The sequence below is a fragment of the Erythrolamprus reginae genome, chromosome 7 (genome assembly GCF_031021105.1).
Source record: "Erythrolamprus reginae isolate rEryReg1 chromosome 7, rEryReg1.hap1, whole genome shotgun sequence".
In the NCBI taxonomy this organism is placed as follows: domain Eukaryota; kingdom Metazoa; phylum Chordata; class Lepidosauria; order Squamata; family Dipsadidae; genus Erythrolamprus; species Erythrolamprus reginae.
The window spans coordinates 3,549,334-3,568,848 of record NC_091956.1 but is presented as its reverse complement, the minus strand read 5'-3'; the positions used below and the strand labels follow the sequence as shown (position 1 = coordinate 3,568,848).

The 19,515-nt window shown below is 42.6% G+C and overlaps 1 protein-coding gene across 1 annotated transcript in view; it reads right to left on the bottom strand.

Moving 5' to 3' along the window:
* Nucleotides 1-19,515, bottom strand: part of SLC4A11 (solute carrier family 4 member 11) — a 95,633-nt gene that overhangs the window by 20,620 nt on the left and 55,498 nt on the right. The window contains 5 exon segments of the mRNA XM_070756857.1: nucleotides 266-391; nucleotides 3,059-3,143; nucleotides 3,394-3,600; nucleotides 4,443-4,566; nucleotides 19,433-19,514. Coding sequence (XP_070612958.1) covers nucleotides 266-391; nucleotides 3,059-3,143; nucleotides 3,394-3,600; nucleotides 4,443-4,566; nucleotides 19,433-19,514 — 624 coding nt within the window.

The following is a 19,515-nucleotide window of genomic DNA, read 5'->3' as shown; positions in this document are numbered from 1 at the left end:
AAAACGTACCTTGGTCGGTAAGCCACTCCCACCCAGTCACATGACCTTCAAGCCACCCGGGGCGCACGATTGTCAAGCCACTCCCACCTGGTCACACAGCCGGCAAGCCGCTTCTACCTGGTCACATGACCATCAAGCCACACCCACAAAATAAGCCACGCCCACGGTGTGGGAGTAAAACTTTTGGCAGCCCATCACTGGGCGGGCCCATTGGTCGCAACTACAGGTCAGCCCGGATTGATAGCGTCCCAGCCCTGCAACTCACCTATGACCCCGTCGGTGTTTTCGTCGTTGAGGGATCCGAAGGCGATGGTCGGCAGGAGGCAGGCGAAGTAGAGGAAGATCATGGTGGTGATGTATTTCCCTATCGCTTTGTTGTTGCCGATGATGCCTAAAAGAAAGCCCCAAGGGGTGGATTTAAAGGGTGGAAGTGAACCAGGTGTGCGCCTAGAGGATTCTGGGAAGTGTAGTCAACTCAGAATAACACGAAGGCCACTGTGACTGTTAGATAGGGGTTTGGCTTTCTTTCTTTCTTTCTTTCTTTCTTTCTTTCTTTCTTTCTTTCTTTCCTTCCTCTCCTTATTTCTTCCCCCCTCTCCCTTCCTTCCCTTTCTTTTCTTTCCTCTCATTATTTATTCTCCTCCCCATCTTCTTTTCCACCGTCCCTTTTTCCTTCTTTCTCTTTATCCTTTCTTCTTCCTCTTCTGTCCTTAGTTTCTCTTTTTGAATTTTTCCTCCCTCTTTTCCTCTCCCTCTCCCATCTATACATCCATCCATCCATTAATCTTGCTCTCCTTTTTTTTCTTTCCTTCCTTCCCTCCATCTCTTTCTACTCCTCCCTTCCTTCCTCTTTTCTTTCTTCCTTGTCTTTCTAATCTTCCTTTCTTCTGCTTGTGTCCTTAGTTTCCCTTTTATTCTTTTCCCTCCTTCTTTATTCTTCCACCCTCCCTCCCTCCCCTCTCTCCTTTCTTCCCTCTCTCCTTCCTTCCACTCTACCCTCCTTTTCTCTCCCTCCCTCCCCCTTCCTTCCTTCCTTCCCCTCCCTCCCTCCCATCTTTTCTACCTACATATTGCCGAGTTAAAACTTTTATTACTTCCAACTATTAGGATCAATAGCCAGACAGGTAACATTTATCATCTGAAGCATCGGGTTGAATCTGAAATAGGATATCCTATTCTGCGCTATAATCCTTCCTTATCCAGAGGCTTTTATATCACAGCACAATGAGAATTATTACTTTTTGAAACCAACTTATATTTCATCTGAGCCTCCAAATAGCACTCCAAGCTTGCTAATCTACACTTCCCAGCCCGTTTGTACTTATTCTATTGCAAAATGCTGGTTCCTCAGCATTCCTTCAAGCTCCATCGTGACCAATGGAATTAAAAATGGGGCAATCCTGAAGGAAGGAGTGGAGCTATTTTAAATTAAAAGCGGAGAGAAATTCCCAGTTCTTATCGGCTTGCAAACTCTTTCATTGTTACTCTCTGCGAAGAATGTTTTCCAAGTCCTAAGTCTTTGCAGTCCGTCCCCCCCAAATTGGTCTCCTAACTTGCTTCAAATGTTTCTTTCCAGCCCTAGCCAGGTGCTAACCATGTTTCCAGCTCTTCCTGGCTTGCAAGCTCTTTCATTGTTACTCTCTCCAAATAAGTTTTTTTTTAAAAGCCCTTAACCAGGGGATAAAATAATGTGCTGAAGCTGACCAGGCTAAAGACGCTAGCCAGATGAATACCTGCTTGTCTCCTTAAGATTTTTTATGATTTTAAGATTTATTATGCTAACCCACACTCAGTAAAAGACCTTGGAATACTAATATCGAATGACCTAAGTGCCAAAGCCCACTGCAACAATATCGCCAAAAAAGCTTCTAGAGTTGTTAACCTGATCCTACGCAGCTTCTGCTCAGGCAATCTCACTCTACTCACAAGAGCCTACAAAACTTTTGCCAGACCCATCCTAGACTACTGCTCATCTGTCTGGAACCCATACCACATCTCAGACATCAACACCCTTGAAAATGTCCAAAGATATTTCACCAGAAGAGCCCTTCACTCCTCCACTTGAAACAGAAGACCCTACGAAAATAGACTAACAATCCTGGGCCTAGAAAGCCTAGAATTACGACGCCTAAAACACGATTTGAGTATTGCCCACAAGATCATATGCTGCAACGTCCTACCGGTCAATGAGTACTTCAGCTTCAACCGCAATAACACAAGAGCACACAACAGATTCAAACTTAATACGAACCGCTCCAAACTTGACTGTAAAAAATATGATTTCAACAATCGAGTTATCAAAGCGTGGAACTCATTACCGGACTCCATAGTGTCAACCCCTAACCCCCAACACTTCTCCCTTAGACTCTCCACGATTGACCTCTCCAGGTTCCTAAGAGGCCAGTAAGGGGCTGTACATAAGTGCACTGGTGTGCCTTTCGTCCCCTGTCCAATTGTGTTTCCTTTATCTCACTTATCATATACATTTTCTTTCTTTCATACATTCTCTCCTATAAGTTCACTTTACCCCTATGTATATTACTACATGTCTATTTTTCTTCCTATGTATTTGTGTATTGGACAAATGAATGAATAAATAAATAAATAAGCTCTTTCATTCTTGCTCTGCGGAGATTGTTTTCCAAGCCTTAAGTCTATACAGGTTTTTGTTTTCCATTGTCCTACTTGCTCTGAATGTTTCCAGGTGCTCATGATGTTCCCAGCTCTTACTGGCTTGCAAGCTCTTTCATTGTTACTCTCTCCAAATAAGGTTTTTTTAAAAGCCCTTAGCCAGGGGATAAAATAATGTGCTGAAGCTGACCAGACTAAGGACGCTAGCCAGATGAATACCTGGTAAGTAGATTCTTTTCCCTATTTTCCTCTACCAAAAACTAAGGTGTGTCTTATACTCTGAAAAATACTCTAATTTAATTTATTTTTGAAAATTTGCAGCCCTTCACTAGGCCAGATATTAGCAAACAGGACACGGGACAAAGTGGGCTCTTTCCCCGCACACCATAGACACACACACAAACGCGTCAACAACTTGCTCACCTACCGTCAGTAAAGTCCAGCGCGTACACTGGAAGCCTCCGTGCAATGTCATCAAAAATCCCTCTGCCAACGTTGAAGAAGTCGTGCAGCTGAAGAAAGGAAGGAAATGTTATTCCGGTTCCAAAAACACAAAATACAATAAATGCACCTCTATTGTTGAAGGAAAAGAAAACGCACAGCCAGCCCAAACTATTATGACTATTAACCAATGTTACATTGATAATTACGCTTCCCTGATATTTCCTGAATAATTCCCTGATTTCCCTGTTGGCTGGACACCCTGTCTAAGAGACATGGCCATATTTTGAGAACCCGAATGCTTTGTCCCTCCTTCTCTACCTTCAGAGGTTTGGACCCGTGAGCTTTGTGGTCATCGGTCACCGCCGAGGGCCTCTGGTTGACCACCATCAACAAGTGACGCTGGTGGACCAAAGCTTCCTTGAATTCTTCTTCAGTTTTGGTTTCTAGAAGTTTCTGCCGGAAAGTGATGTCCGAAAACATTGTGGCAAAAGTCCGGCCCACTTCGGTTGCTGTTTTGGTACTTTTCTGAGGAAGTAAACACAAACAAAACAAGATAAAATTATACAATATGTCTTATACAATATCTCAATGTTTTTCTCTCTTCATCCTAGATCTAACGAAAGTGGCCGGCCGGTGGATTGTGGACATTTGGGGGCCTCTGTCTCCATAAGAACATAAGAAGAGCCATGCAGAATTGGGACAAAGCCCATTGAGTCCAGCATTCTGTTTCCCACAATGGCCCACCAATTGTCCATAGGGATCTTGAGCAGAAAGGCAAAACCCTCCCTTTCCCTTGACCCCCAACAAATGGTACCCAAGGGAAGATAGATAGATAGATACATAGATACATAGATATGATATATATATATATATAATCTCTTAATATATGTGACATATATATATATAATTATATATATATATATACACACACACACACACACAGAGAGAGACAGAGAGAATAAGAGAGAGAGATGATAGACAAGAATAGATAGCTAGAGATAGAGATAAGAACCTAAGAAGAGACATGCTGAATCAAGCCAAAGCCCATTGAGTCCAGCATTCTGTGTCCCACAGTGGTCCACAGGGATCTTGAGAAAAAAGAGAAGGCAAGACCCCCCCCCCTTTCCCTTGACCCCCAACAAATGGGACCCGAGGAAAACCTGAATTCACTGTCACTTGAATTAGGACAAATTTTGCTTGGACATTCCACCAAAGAAGGGGTCTCCAACTTTGGAAACTTTAAGACTTGTAGACTTCAACTCCCAGAATTCCTTTGCTGGCTGAGGAATTCTGGGAGTTGAAGTCCACAAGCCTTAAAGTTGCCTTGGTTGTATCAAAACAAGGAAGATCGACTCCCCAGAAAGTACCATTTTCGGAGGCGCCAGCACCAAAATGACGAATCTCACTTCGCAGGAATTCTCTCCCCAGTTCTGGGGTCTTTCAAGGCGGCTGATACAAACGTGACGTCGTTGGAGCGATTTTATAGTGCAACTGTCAAAACAAGATAAGGTTATTTCAGCAGATCTAGAATATAGTTGCGAAGGAAGGAAGGAAGGAAGGATGAAAGAGGGAGGGAAGGATGAAAGAGGGAGGGAAGGAAGGAAGGAAGAGGGAGGGAAGGAAGGAAGGAAGAGGGAGGGAAGGAAGGAAGAGGGAGGGAAGGAAGGGAGGGAGGGAAGGAAGGAAGGGGGATGGAGGGAAGGAAGGATGAAAGGGAGGGAAGGAAGAGGGAGGGAAGGAAGGAAGGAAGAGGGAGGGAAGGAAGGATGAAAGAGGGAGGGAAGGAAGGAAGGAAGAGGGAGGGAAGGAAGGAAGGAAGAAAGAGGGAGGGAAGGAAGGAAGGAAGAGGGAGGGAAGGAAGGAAAGAAGTTGAAAGGAAGAAACAATTAGCCCAGTGAGCAGGGAACCAGCTACAAAAGACTTTGATCATTTGTACGGAAAATGGACCACTCATGAATCAAACACTTGTTTCTTTGAAGGATCATGAAGAAGCAGCGACCCATTAGCCCCTTTTGAGGGGAGGGGGTTAAGGAAAACATTAACAGAGATGCCAATTGATTTATCTTGTCTCTGTGGATCTATGTATTTAAAAAAATGGGGCCTTTGGTGGTCTGTGAGCTGTCTAAGCTTGGTTACTCTCTTGAAGACGTTTCACGACCCAGCTAGGTAACATCATCAGTGCTAGAAGGGTGTGTGGGGTTTGAGGAGAAAGAGGCAAAGACAGAGGATAACTGACAAGCTCTCTGAGGTTGGTTGCTCTCTTGCAGACGTTTCACAAGCCAACTAATGTAACATCATCAGTGCTAGAAGGCAGCGTGATTGGTTTTTATTTTTATTTATTTATTTTGTCCAATACACAATGAGGGTTTTAGTGGGTATATATCTATATACACATAGTAAAATACATGATGAAGGTTATAGAGGAGATACTCATAGTAAAATATATCTAAGAAAGAATAGAAAAGAAGATATAGTAATAGAACATACAGTCATACCTCGTCTTACCAACCTAATTGGTTCCAGGGGGAGGTTGGTAAGATGAAAGGTTCGTAAGACGAAACATTGTTTCCCATAGGAAACAATGTAAAGTCAATTAATCCGTGCAACCCAAAAAAAATCCCGCAAAAAAAAAACGGCGTTCGGCGACTGCTGGGAAACCGCGCGGCTATTTTAAAAGGTGACAGCCGGGCTGGGGGGCTTCCCAGCAACCTCCCGAACCCCGAACCCGGAAGTCCGGCAAAAGTTCGGGAGGTTGCTGGGAAGCTCCCCAGGCCGTCTGTCACCTTTAAAAACAGCCGCGCGGCTTCCCAGCAGCTTCCCGAAGCCGAACGCCAAACCCGAACTTCTGCGTTCGGCGTTCGGCGACTGCTGGGAAGCCGTGCGGCTGTTTTAAAAGGTGACAGCCGGCCTGGGGGGCTTCCCAGCAACCTCCCGAACCCCGAACCCGGAAGTTCGGCAAAAGTTCGGGGTTCGGGAGGTTGCTGGGAAGCCCCCCAGGCCGGCTGTCACCTTTTAAAACAGCCGCGCGGCTTCCCAGCTGTCTTCCGAACGCCGGTTCGTAACTCGAAAAAAGTTCGTAAGAAGAGGCAAAATTTTTCTGAACCCCGGGTTCGTATCACGAGTTGTTCGTAAGATGAGGGGTTCATATCTTGAGGTACCACTGTATCAATGAAAGAATAGAAGAAGAGATATAGGAATAGAAGAAAGGTATAGGAGATATAGGAGAGCAATAGGACAGGGGACGGAAGGCACTCTAGTGCACTTGTACTCGCCTCTTACTGACCTCTTAGGAATCTGGAGAGGTCAATCGTAGATAATCTAAGAGTAAAATGTTGGGGGTTTGTGGATGACACTATGGAGTCCGGTAATGGGAAAAAAACCTTATTCAGAGTGAGCAGCAATGAAAAAAAGCCCGCAAAAACTTATGGCTGCAAAAACATTCTTTGGAGAGAGTAGCACTGAAAAAGCCTGCAAGCCAGGAAGATCGTTAGCACCATGTTAGGGCTGGAAAAAACCTTCTTTGGAGCAGGTAGCAATGAAAAAAAGTCTGCAAAGACTTAGGACTGCAAAAAGATTCTTTTGAGAGAGTAGCAATGAAAAAAGCCTGCAAGCCAGAAAGATCGCTAGCACCACGTTAGGGCTGCAAAAACCCTTCTTCGGAGCGAGTAGCAATGAACAAAACCCCACAAAGACTTAGGGTTGCAAAAACAATCTTCAGAGAGAGTAACAACGAAAAACCTGCAAGCCAGCAAGAGCTGAGAAGATCGCTAGTGCTTCACTGGGGCTGAAAAAAAACTTGTTCGGAACGAGTAGCAATGAAAAAAGCCCACAAAAACTTATGGCTGTAAAAACATTCTTTGGAGAGAGTAGCAATGAAAAAACCCTGCAAGACGGGAAGATTGTCAGCACCACGTTAGGGCTGGAAAAAACATTCTTTGGAGCAGTTAGCAATGGAAAAAATCTGGCTAATGAGATTTATATGCTAAGCACTTAAAGTTGGCCAGCTCCACTGAGGATGGAGGATCATCAATCTGCAAAAAAAGTTGGGTTGCGTGTCCATTTCTCGCATAAACTGCCGTGTACCGCAATTACGGACAAGCAGTTGCCAGGGAATTTCTGGGTCAACTCGGGCTATCTGTCAAATCCTCTGGATTCTTAAGATGCCTTTGAGCTCTCATGTATATTCATCGGCCCAAATCGGAGCGCGAAGGGAACTGCTTAATGCGCAATTTGCAATTCAGGGTTTTTGTTCTTTGCATCCACTAAGACGGCAAAGCTTCCATTTTTATTCGATAGCAATAACATTTATCTCATCTTGGAGAGGGTTGGAGAGAAAGGGTTATTTTTTTAAAAAAATTATCTTTGGAAAATGATGCGCTCCTCAAAGCACAACCTCCTAATGAAAAATACTAGAGGCGGTCCTCGGCTTAACGACCACAAAGGAGGCCGCAAATTTCCATTGCCAAGTGAATTTTGTCCCATGTTACGTAGAAACAGAGAAGATTGATGGCAGAAAAAGACCTCATGGTCCATCTAGTCTGCCCTTATACTCTTTCCTGTATTTTATCTTACGATGGATCTATGTTTATCCCAGGCATGTTTAAATTCAGTTACTGTGGATTTACCAGCCACCTCTGCTGGAAGTTAGTTCCAAGCATCTACTACTCTTTTAGTAAAATAATATTTTCTCACGTTGCTTTTGATCTTTCCCCCAACTAACTTCAGATTGTGTCCCCTTGTTCTTGTGTTCACTTTCCTATTAAAAACACTTCCCTCTTGAACCTTATTTAACCCTTTAACATATTTAAATGTTTCGATCATGTCCCCCCTTTTCCTTCTGTCCTCCAGACCAGTGTTTTTCAACCAGTGTGCCGGGGCACACTAGTGTGCCGTGAGACATGGTCAGGTGTGCCGCGAAGCTCAGAGAGAGAAAGAAAGAAAGGAAGAGAGAGAAAGAAAGCAAGAGAGAGAAAGAAAGCAAGAGAGAGAAAGAAAGCAAGAGAGAGAGAGAGAGAAAGAAAGCAAGAGATAAAGAGAACAAGAGAGAGAGAGAAAGAAAGCAAGAGAGAGAGAGAGAGAGAACAAGAAAAAGAAAGCAAGAGAGAGAGAGAAAGCAAGAGAGAGAGAAACAGAGGGAGGGAAGGAGAGAGAGAGAAAGACATAGAGGGAGGGAGGGAGGGAGGGAGAGAGAGAGCAAAAAAGAGAGGAAGGAAGGAAGAGAAAGAGGGATGGAGCGAGAGAGAGAGAGAAAGAGGGAGAGAAAGAGGGAGGGAGAGAGAGAGAAATAATGCGAAAGGGAGAAAGAGAGAATTTTTTTGTCCAAACTTTTTTTAGCACCCACCCCCCCACCCCGCCCTCTCAATGTGCCACAGGGTTTCGTAAATGTAAAAAATGTGACGCGGCTCAAAAAAGGTTGAAAGTCACTGCTCCAGACTCTACAGATTGAGTTCATGAAGTCTTTCCTGATACGTTTTATGCTTAAGACCTTCCACCATTCTTGTAGCCCGTTTTTGGACCTGTTCAATTTTGTCAATATCTTTTTGTAGGTGAGGTCTCAAGAACTGAAAACACAGTATTCCAAATGTGATCTCACCAGCACTCTATATTATTATTATTATTATTATTATTATTATTATTATTATTATTATGTCAGTACAACACAGCAAACAAGATCACTATGTTGGGTTTCGTATTTCAGCACCAGTCAGGCGCTTCCCAAGCACCTAGGACTGCGTGATGTAGCGGCGAATTATGTTTGCCGATCCCAGGAAAGCGGCCTTTTGCAATTGACAGATGGAGATTTTGGGGAAACACAGTAATATTTAAAATATGTTCGATTACATTTCAGTATACATAATACTACTTTCCCAATTTCTACTTCCATTTTTTTCCTTTCTAACACTTAATAAAATAACCACCCTGTTAAAAAATATTTTATATCTATCCAGAATCAGAATTCATCTCCTCTTTTAGAAATTCCTCTTTTTTCATAAAATCCAAGATAGATTTGCATTTGGGAAGCAGTTTAGCCACACAAATCTCCAAGAACTTTTGATAAGGACTTTGGATCGTCAAAAAAAAATACACTGAAAAGTGGTTATGAAAGAATTTTGGCAACGCTGGTGGAGCTGGAGAGCTATTTATAGTTAATTCAGCATTCAATTCTCCACCTCTACCGCTTGGACAGTTTTCGTTCTGGGGCTGAAAGCTCAGCTTCCATCTGCTTTGGTATTGTAAATGGAGAGATCTGCCATCAAGTTTTGTAATTTGGAGTTTTTTTTACTTCTGACAAGTGTGAGAACTTCACTTCGCACTTCAGGATGCTTCTCGCGAAGCCTTGTCAGGACCCTGAATTTCATCCTTAAAATGTAATTTTTATTTTCCGAGCCAAATTATGAAATCTCAGCTGCCTGTAGATTGCAAGGAGCTGGGTGGGATGGATTCCTTGGATTTCGGGTCAATTAAGGCCTCCGATAAGATTTTAACGGGGCGTGATTGTGTCGCGGGAAAGCTCAGGGGCTAAAGTCAAATAAATGCATTAAAATCTTATATTATAAATCAAGTAAATTAAATTTATTTCTATAAATGTTATAAATTGTTCTGTCGGGCTCTCTGGTAGACTCCTCCCGAAAATTCACAGGTACAAATTTCAGACACACACAACGTTTGAAAATTCAAAACAATGTTCTTTATAATGAAAATTCACATAAACCAAGCCCTCTTTTGGGATAGCAAAGAGCACTCGTCTCCAAACAAACAGGTAATTTGTACAAGTCCCTTATCAGTTCTGAGATACTTAGCTTGCAGCTGTGAGGCAATTCACAGTCCTTCTTCTTTCACAAAGTGAAACACACTTTGCTCTGGTTTAGTTTCAAAGCGGGGAAAAATCAGCACACAAAAAGTCAAAGTCAGCAAGGCAGTCACGAAACACAACGATCAGATAATCCTCCACAATGGCCAAACCCACATGCTGCTCTTTATAGCAGGCTCACTAATGAACACAGCCCCACTCATCCACAGGTGGCCTCATTTTCTTTGATAATAATCTCTCAGTTGTTGCTGCCTATGCATCACTCTCCGCATGCGTGGCTGTATCATTAACTCTTGTTCCGAATCCAAGGAGGAGCTAGATAATTGATCTCCTTCTGAGCTGTCTGCCACACTCTCCTCCTCCCTGTCACTCATGTCTTCTTGGTCAGAGGAGCCTTCATCATCAGATTCCACCGGGGGCAAAACAGGCCTGCAGCATGTGGATGTCTCCCCCACATCCACAGGGCAGGAGCTGGGCCAGAGCTAACCACAACATAAATTAAATAAATTAAAGGTGACCCTCTTGACAAGTCAAGTCAACGGAGAAGCCAGAAGCACTGAACAATTGTGTTACTAGCTTAAACACTTGCCTAGGGAAGTTGTGAGAGCTCCTACACTTAAGACCTTCAAGAGGAAATTGGCTGCCATGTGGTGTACGGACTCCTGGTTGAGCAGGGGGTTGGACTAGATGACCTACAAGGTCCCTTCCAACTCTGTATCTTCAACAATTTGATTAACACTTCACAGCAAGAGAGATCTTAACACAGATCTTTATAAGCGCTGGTGGGACAGTAGGGAAAGCAAGTAGAATGCTTGGCTGCATAGCTAGAGGTATAAGAAGCAGGAAGAGGGAGATTGTGATCCCGCTATATAGAGCGCTGGTGAGACCACATTTGGAATACTGTGCTCAGTTCTGGAGACCTCACCTACAAAAAGATATTGACAAAATTGAAGGGGTCCAAAGATGGGCTACAAGAATGGTGGAAGTTCTTAAGCATAAAACGTATCAGGAAAGACTTCATGAACTCAATCTGTATAGTCTGGAGGACAGAAGGAAAAGGGGGGACATGATCGAAACATTTAAATATGTTAAAGGGTTAAATAAGGTTCAGGAGGGAAGTGTTTTTAATAGGAAAGTGAACACAAGAACAAGGGGACACAATCTGAAGTTAGTTGGGGGAAAGATCAAAAGCAACGTGAGAAAATATTATTTTACTGAAAGAGTAGTAGATGCTTGGAACAAACTTCCAGCAGACGTGGTTGGTAAATCCACAGTCACTGAATTTAAACATGCCTGGGATAAACATAGATCCATCCTAAGATAAAAATACAGGAAATCGTATAAGGGCAGACGAGATGGACCAGGAGGTCTTTTTCTGCCGTCAGTCTTCTATGTTTCTAATAATAATAATAATAATTCATAAGAAAAAAATAAAATAAATCAGTAATAAATAAATAAAATAAAAAAATTAAATAATAATAATAATAATGATGATGATGATGATGGAAAACAGATATATCGCTTACAACACCCCAGAGCTTAGCTTTGTATTAAATCATGACATTTTCCCGCCCCTTTGAAATAAAGAACTTGCTCTTTTAAAATCATTGTTTGATAATGACCTGGATTGCGCACGGTAATTCAGTCCCACTAATGTTGAAGTTGGTTCCCCGTCCAAGCGGGAGGCATAAAATTACTTTTTACATCGCTTGCAGAAATAATTCGGAGCCTCTCGGCGCATTTACGGCTCCTGCGGAGATGGGAAAATGTGTCATCATCCCGAGACAAACGACCGGCACAAAAGCCAAGTGGCCGTTTGCCAATTTTAATATATAGAAATGCGCTTTGGAAGGGACCCCGAGAGGTCCTCTAGCCCAACCCCTTCTCAAGCAGGAGATCCCTACACCAGTGAAGGCCTGCAAAAACTTTTACTGCCACAACAGATTCAAACTTAATATTAACCGCTCCAAACTTGACTGTAAAAAATATGACTTTAACAATCGAGTTATCGAAGCGTGGAACTCATTACCGGACTCAGTAGTGTCAACTCCCAACCCCCAACATTTCTCCCTTAGACTCTCCACGATTGACCTCTCCAGGTTCCTAAGAGGCCAGTAAGGGCCGTACATAAGTGCACTAGCATGCCTTTCGTCCCCTGTCCAATTGTCTTCCCTTATCTTATATATCATATATATTCTCTCCTTAACTATCTATCTATCTATCTATCTATCTATCTATCTATCTATCTATCTATCTATCTATCTATCTATCTATCTATCTATCTAATCTATCTATCTATCTATCTATCTATCTATCTATCTATCTATCTAATCTATCTATCTATCTATCTATTATATATATATATATCATATATATTCTCTCCTTATCTCTTATATCATATATATTCTCTCCTTATCTCTTATATCATATATATTCTCTCCCATCTACTCCTCTTCTTTTTTACTTTCTATCTTTATATATATTACTTAATGTCTATTCTCTTCCATATGTATTGTATATTGGACAAAGAATAAATAAATAAAATAAATAAAAATACTGTGGGTGTGGCTTATTATGTGGGTGTGGCTTGATGGCCATGTGACCAGGTGGGACTGGCTTGGCAATCATGTGACCGGGGGGTGGCTTAAAGATCATGTGACTGGCTTACCGACCAAGATACGTTTTCAAATAGGTGCTTGGATTCTTTTTCAGTTGATGAAGTCTCATTATTTGAACAGCCACAAAAAGGACAAATGATAGACTGCGTTATTTGTTGAGGAGCACAGTCACATTTTCAGGTTTTGTCCTGAACCCACAAGGTTCAGTAGGATAACAGGTTAGGCAAGTAGCTCGATTTTCTTTCATTGCTATAAAAGGTCAGTTCTAGAGAATGATTAAAATGATTAAAGCGTTTATGGGTAAAAACATGCTATTTAATTAGTTCCTATTTTAAAAATAATGAAAGATCGTACTACGGTACTAGAGAAGAACGGACAATAAAAAACCCCAATTAAGTATTCAATAAATAGTGCATAAACCCACTCCATCCCTCCCTCCATCACTGCCCTACACCATTCCAGCTGCCGCCGTGGTTAGACTACAGCATAGCGGGCCAGGAGTTCGACCCTCACCAGCTCAGGGTCGACTCAGCCCTCCGTCCTTCCGAGGTCGGTAAAATGAGAACCCAGATCGTCGAGAGGTTTTTGGGTTAATACAAAACATTTCAATTGTCAATTCCTCCCCCCCCCCCCCCCCACTTTCAAATCGAAGAGCATCAGTAGAAGACCAAAATGTAGGAGAATATCTCCGGTTTGCCAGTAATTTGGAAGCTTCCTTCCAAAAAATAAAAACATTACTCAGCTCCTGTATTACTCAGTAAATGAATTACCCCAACCCTTATAGCAAACGCCTGCATTTAATTAAAGAGAACATTTGCACAATAAAAAAAAAGATATTTCCTATCATCAAAGTGGCAAGAGAGAGAGGGAGAGAAAAAAGAACCCTAATGGGCTAGGAGAGGAAAAATCTCTTTTAGAACTATGATCTTGGAAGCATCTATATATATAAAAGCCAAATACCACTCACTCATCACGAAATGGCCAGAACTGTAAAGCCTACAAATTTGAAACTTGGCACGTACGTTCCTCTTGGCTTCTAAGGGCTCGCTAAGAAAGGATTTTTTTGAAAAGACCATCAGATCATTAGCTATTTCTTATACAGAAAGAAATTTCTTGCACAGAAACACTCTGATGCTAAGGAGTTAGAAGTTCTACTCCCCCTCCCCACCTGAAAAGAACTCTGTTCCAACTGCCAGTTGCCTTATATTAACATGGTCTTCTACCCCTTCATTAAACCAGGCGTGGGTGTGGCCAGCGCATGACTCATCCGGCCTGCGGGCTGGGACTTTAGACATTCTACTCTCCCTCCCCACCTGAAAAGAACTCTGTTCCAACTGCCAGTTGCCTTATATTAACATGGTCTTCTACCCCTTCATTAAACCAGGCGTGGGTGTGGCTAGCGCATGACTCATCCGGCCTGCGGGCTGGGACTTTAGACATTCTACTCTCCCTCCCCACCTGAAAAGAACTCTGTTCCAACTGCCAGTTGCCTTATATTAACATGGTCTTCTACCCCTTCATTAAACCAGGCGTGGGTGTGGCTAGCGCATGACTCATCCGGCCTGCGGGCTGGGACTTTAGACATTCTACTCCCCCTCCCCACCTGAAAAGAACTCTGTTCCAACTGCCAGTTGCCTTATATTAACACGCACTTCTACCCCTTCATTAAACCAGGCGTGGGTGTGGCCAGCGCATGACTCATCCGGCCTGCGGGTTGGGAGTTTAAACATTCTACTCCCTCTCCACATCTGAAAAGAACTCTGTTCCAACTACAAGTTGCCTTATATTAACACCCTCTGATGCTAAGGAGTTACACATTCTGCATAAATTTCCAAGCTTCCAGTCATTAATTTTCAAACTTTCACTGTCAAATTTATCAAGCCCGATCACATCGTTTGGTAGCGAAGCACGACTATCCAGCTATTAGTAATTTATATTTGCACTTGTTGGTTGTTTTCTTAAATTCTCAGAGTCTGGTATTTTGCTACAAGACAAAGCGAGAGTCAAATTAACTCCTAAGGCCCTGCGTCAGAAATATGAATAACATAGATGGTCCTTGTCTTATGACCACAATGGAGCCCAAAATTTCCATTGGTAAGCAAGGCAGTTGTTAAGCAACTTTTGCTCCATGTTATGACCTGCAGTGGCTCAATTAGTCACCTGGTTGTTAAGTGAATCCAGTTTCCGCATTAAGTTTGCTTATCAGTAGGTCACAAAAGGGGGTCACTTGCACTGCGACCATCATAAATACGAGTGAGTGGCCAAGTGTCTGAATTTTGATCACATGGCTATAGTAACTGTGAACAACTTTCATAGGTCCCTTTTTTCAAGGCGGTTGTAACTTTGAATCATCACTAAATGAACTGTTATTAAGTCGAGGACTAAGTGTAGAGAAATGGCTCAAAAAAAAAAGATGTCCATATGTGCTATATTCTCCCTATATACTGAAAATTGCACAGCAATCCATGAATTAAAAGATATTCCTCGGATAAAAATGTCTTTTTTAAGAAAGCATGACAATATACAGTGGTACTTCTACTTATGAACTAATTCGTTCCGTAACCAGATTCTTAAGTAGAAAAGTTTGTAAGAAGAAGCAGTTTTTCCCATAGGAATCAATGTAAAAGCAATAATGCGTACAATTGGGGAAACCACAAGGAGAGTGGAGGCCCTGTTTCCTCCCAGGAGATTCCTAGAGAGGCCCCAAGGAGGCTTCTCCCCGCCTTTTCCGGCCCTGTTTCCTCCCAGGAGATTCCTACAGAGGCCCCACAAAGGCTTCTCCCTGCCTTTTCTGGCCCTGTTTCATCCCAGGAGATTCCTAGAGAGGCCCCACGGAGGCTTCTCCCTGCCTTTTCTGGCCCTGTTTCATCCCAGGAGATTCCTAGAGAGGCCCCACGGAGGCTTCTCCCTGCCTTTCCTGGTTACAGTTTTGGAGGCTCAGGTTTGCAAGTGGAAAATGGTTCTTGAGAAGTGGCAAAAAAAATCTTGAACACCCGGTTCTTATCTAGAAAAGTTCGTAAGTAGCGGCGTTCTTAGGTGGAGGTACCAATGTACATGTAATCCATGACTATAATGGAGCCCCACTGAGGCACAGCTGAGGCAAAGCAGTGCGTTTTGCTCCATTTTGCGACCGTTCTCGCTACAGCTATTAACAGCAGCCATTAAGTGAATCATGTGGTCGTTAAGCCACTGACATGGCCGGCTGGGGAATTCTGGGAGCTAAAGTCCACCAATTGGAAAGCTGCCAAGGTTGGATATCCCGGCTCTTAAGACATTTAGATTTAACTTAATTTTATTTTTTTTATGTTTGGCAGTGAGCTTTTCATACATGTCAGTGAATGCCTCCAACTTTTCCCTCAGAAAATCTTTCTTCCAACACTTCCTCAGGGACGTGTTAAAGAGAGGTCTTCTGGCGCGCCCAGCCCACGGCCGTAAAAGAGCTAAAATTGTCTTTTTCCGACTCAAAAATCATCTCCACATAATTGAAACCTTCAAACGGGAACGTGGGGGGGGGGGGGGACACACAACAACTCTGCACCTGAGTGTTTGGAACTCAAAAGTATGTGCATATATACACACACACACGTCTAATTTCGAACAAAAGCTCCTTTTCGCTACCAGGAAATTCTACAGCGTAAGGATTCGTTTAAAGCTTCAGAAATTGTCTTTGGGAATGCAGAACAGAGGTGGGTTCCTCCCAGTTGGCACCAGTTCTACAGAACCGGTAGTAAACCACTGATGACATCACGGAACCGGTTCTGTCAGTGTTGATCCGTGGATGCCACCATCTTTAGAAACATAGAAACATAGAAGACTGACGGCAGAAAAAGGCCTCATGGTCCATCTAGTCTGCCCTTATACTATTTCCTGTATTTTATCTTACAATGGGTCTATGTTTATCCCAGGCATGTTTAAGATCAGTCACTGTGTATTTCCCAACCACCTCTGCTGGAGGTTTGTTCCAAGCATCTACTACATCTTTCAGCAAAATAATATTTTCTCACGTTGCTTTTGATCTTTCCCTCAACTAACTTCAGATTGGGTCCCCTTGTTCTTGGGTTCACTTTCCTATTAAAAACACTTCCCTCCTGGACCTTATTTAATCCTTTAACATATTTAAATGTTTCGATCATGTCCCTCCTTTTCCTTCTGTCCTCCAGACTATACAGATGGAGTCCATGAAGTCTTTCCTGATACGTTTTATGCTGAAGACCTTCCACCATTCTTGTAGCCCGTCTTTGGACCCGTTCTAGTGTTTATTTGCCTATCTGTATATAATAATATTATTCTATTTTGTATTAAGTCGGATTCATTGACTGACCAACCCACATTGCTATATTTACTCTACTTAAAGTTTGTTGAAGGCTTATTATATTACCTAGACATTCTAACACTTAGCTTGATGGAATTATGGCAACTTTTGGGGTCATTTGTGATGACCCCCCCAACAGGGTAAGCAGGATTCGCTTAAGAACCACATGAGTTACTAAATAAATGTGACATTTTGCTTAACAACCGTGGCAAAAAAAAAAGTGATAGCTGCATAGCTAGAGGTATAACAAGCAGGAAGAGGGAGATTGTGATCCCCTTATATAGAGCGCTGGTGAGACCACATTTGGAGCAGTGTTCCCTCTAATTTTTTGGGGTGGGTGGGCGGAAAAGTATAGTGTCTGAGCGGCAGTCCCTTTGGGACTGGGCGGCACAGAAATAATAAATAAACAAACAAACAAACAAACAAACAAACAAACAAATAAAAAAACCCACCCTGTTTTGCCTGAGAGAATTTCAAAATAAAATACTGTACTGTGTGTCTATAACAGTGAGCTCATAATAGGGCAACTCTATCAATATCAAAATGCCACTTAAATAGTTGAGCTAGTTTCAAACTAGATTTTGATTTTATTTCTCTCTTCCTTACTCCCATTCTTTTTCTTTCTCTTTTCCTTCCTCTCTTTTTTCTATCTGTTTCTCTCTCTTCCTCTCTTCCTCTCTCTCTCCTTCCCTCTCACTCTTTCCCTCTCGGCTTCTGGGCAGGTTTGGAAAACTCTGAGTTGATGAGGATTTTTAAGTGAGCGATTGCTCACTGCTCAGCTTAGAGGAACTATGATTTGGAGTACTGTGTTCAGTTCTGGAGACCTCACCTACAAAAAGATATTGACAAAATTGAAGGGGTCCAAAGACGGGCTACAAGAATGGTGGGAGGTCTTAAGTATAAAACGTATCAGGAAAGACTCAATGAACTCAATCTGTAGAGTCTGGAGGACAGAAGGAAAAGGGGGGACATGATCGAAACATTTAAATATGTGAAAGGGTTAAATAAGGTTCAGGAGGGAAGTGTTTTTAATAGGAAAGTGAACCCAAGAATAAGGGGGCACAATCTGAAGTTAGTTGGGGGAAAGATCAAAGGCAACATGAGAAAATATTATTTTACTGAAAGAGTAGTAGATCCTTGGAACAAACTTCCAGCAGACATGGTTGGTAAATCCACAGTCACTGAATGTAAACATGCCTGGGATAAACATAGATCCATTGTAAGATAAAATACAGGAAATAGTATAAGGGCAGACTAGATGGACCATGAGGTCTTTTTCTGCCGTCCGTCTTCTGTGTTTCTATGTTTCTATAGAATCAGGAACAAATCAATTAATGATCATCTTCCTTAGTCAACAAACTTCTGGCCCCAATTCCACTTGTAAATCAAGCCCATGGTGGTCATAAATTAACTCCAATCTCTGGTCATTTGCATTTCTAAAGGGAGGAAATTTATTCCTTCATTATTTTCTCTCCCACGATACCGAGAAAGGAAAGGAGAGTACATTTAAAAGCTTTAAAAATCCACCGATTTCCAAAGGGCCTAAAATTTGCCCCTTTGTTCTCTGCACCGTTGCTTTGTTCTGTTCTAGCAGGTGCTGCTGGCACTGTGTTCTATTATTTTGCATGAAAGAATAATTTGGCTTTAAAAGAACTAAAAGAGCTAAGCTGAAAGGGATGTTCCTCAGCGCGAAAAACCGAACAAAGAAAAACTAGATTAATTAAGATATGTTACTTCGACCTGTCTTCATTTTCGCTTTTAAAATTAATTAAGAGGAGGTGATGGAATAAAGGCACAAAATGGTTTTGGGGTGGGTTCCTGTAATATGTCCTTACTTGGTCTCTTCTACGCATAATTCTGCGCTTGCGTGGGTCCAAAACGTCATCATCTGAATCAAGGGAAGATAAGGGAGATTGACTGCCTTGGCTGTGTGCCAAGCCCTCCTCTGCCGAGTCACTCCCACCTTCTTCTTCGTCCGAGGAAACTAAACTCTGAACTGATTCTGTCGGCAATAACACAGGCCTGTGACATGTTGAAGTTTCCTCTGCATCCACCTCCCCATTCCCTGGGGCAGGAGCTGGGCCAGAGCCAACCACAACACTTAGAGAGGGCTGTAAAAGCACTGACCAGCGGTATATAAGTCTAAAGTGCTATAATTAGGGAGCAAAGCTCATTTCCTTCTTGTACTGATGGTGTTACATAGTCTGGTAATGAAACGTCTACAAGAAAACTACCAAGCTGACAGCACCAAGGACCCTACAGTCTTCCTCCTTCTCCTCCTCCTCCCTGCAAACCCCACTCCCTTCTGGCATTGATGATGTTCCCTACTTGGGTTATGAAACATCTGCAAGAAAACCAAAAGAGGGCAACAACGACTCCACAGTCCTTCTCCTCTTCCTCTCCAAACCCCTCTTCCTTGTAGCACTGATGATATTACCTAGTTGTGTCATGAAACCCACCAAGCTCAGAAAGAACCAAGGACCCCACAGTCCTTCCCCTCCTCCACGTGATAAACCAGTGAGAGAACAATATTTATTTCTGCGACAGGAGATTCGTAATTCTGTTTGCCACCAAAATGTCCCGTTGATTCTTTCAGATAAATATTTTTGGACTCACATGATACAGAGCCACGACTGCTGATACTGGATCCCGGTGACTGTGGCCGTCACACCCTGAATTGTGTCCGACAAAAGGTGAAC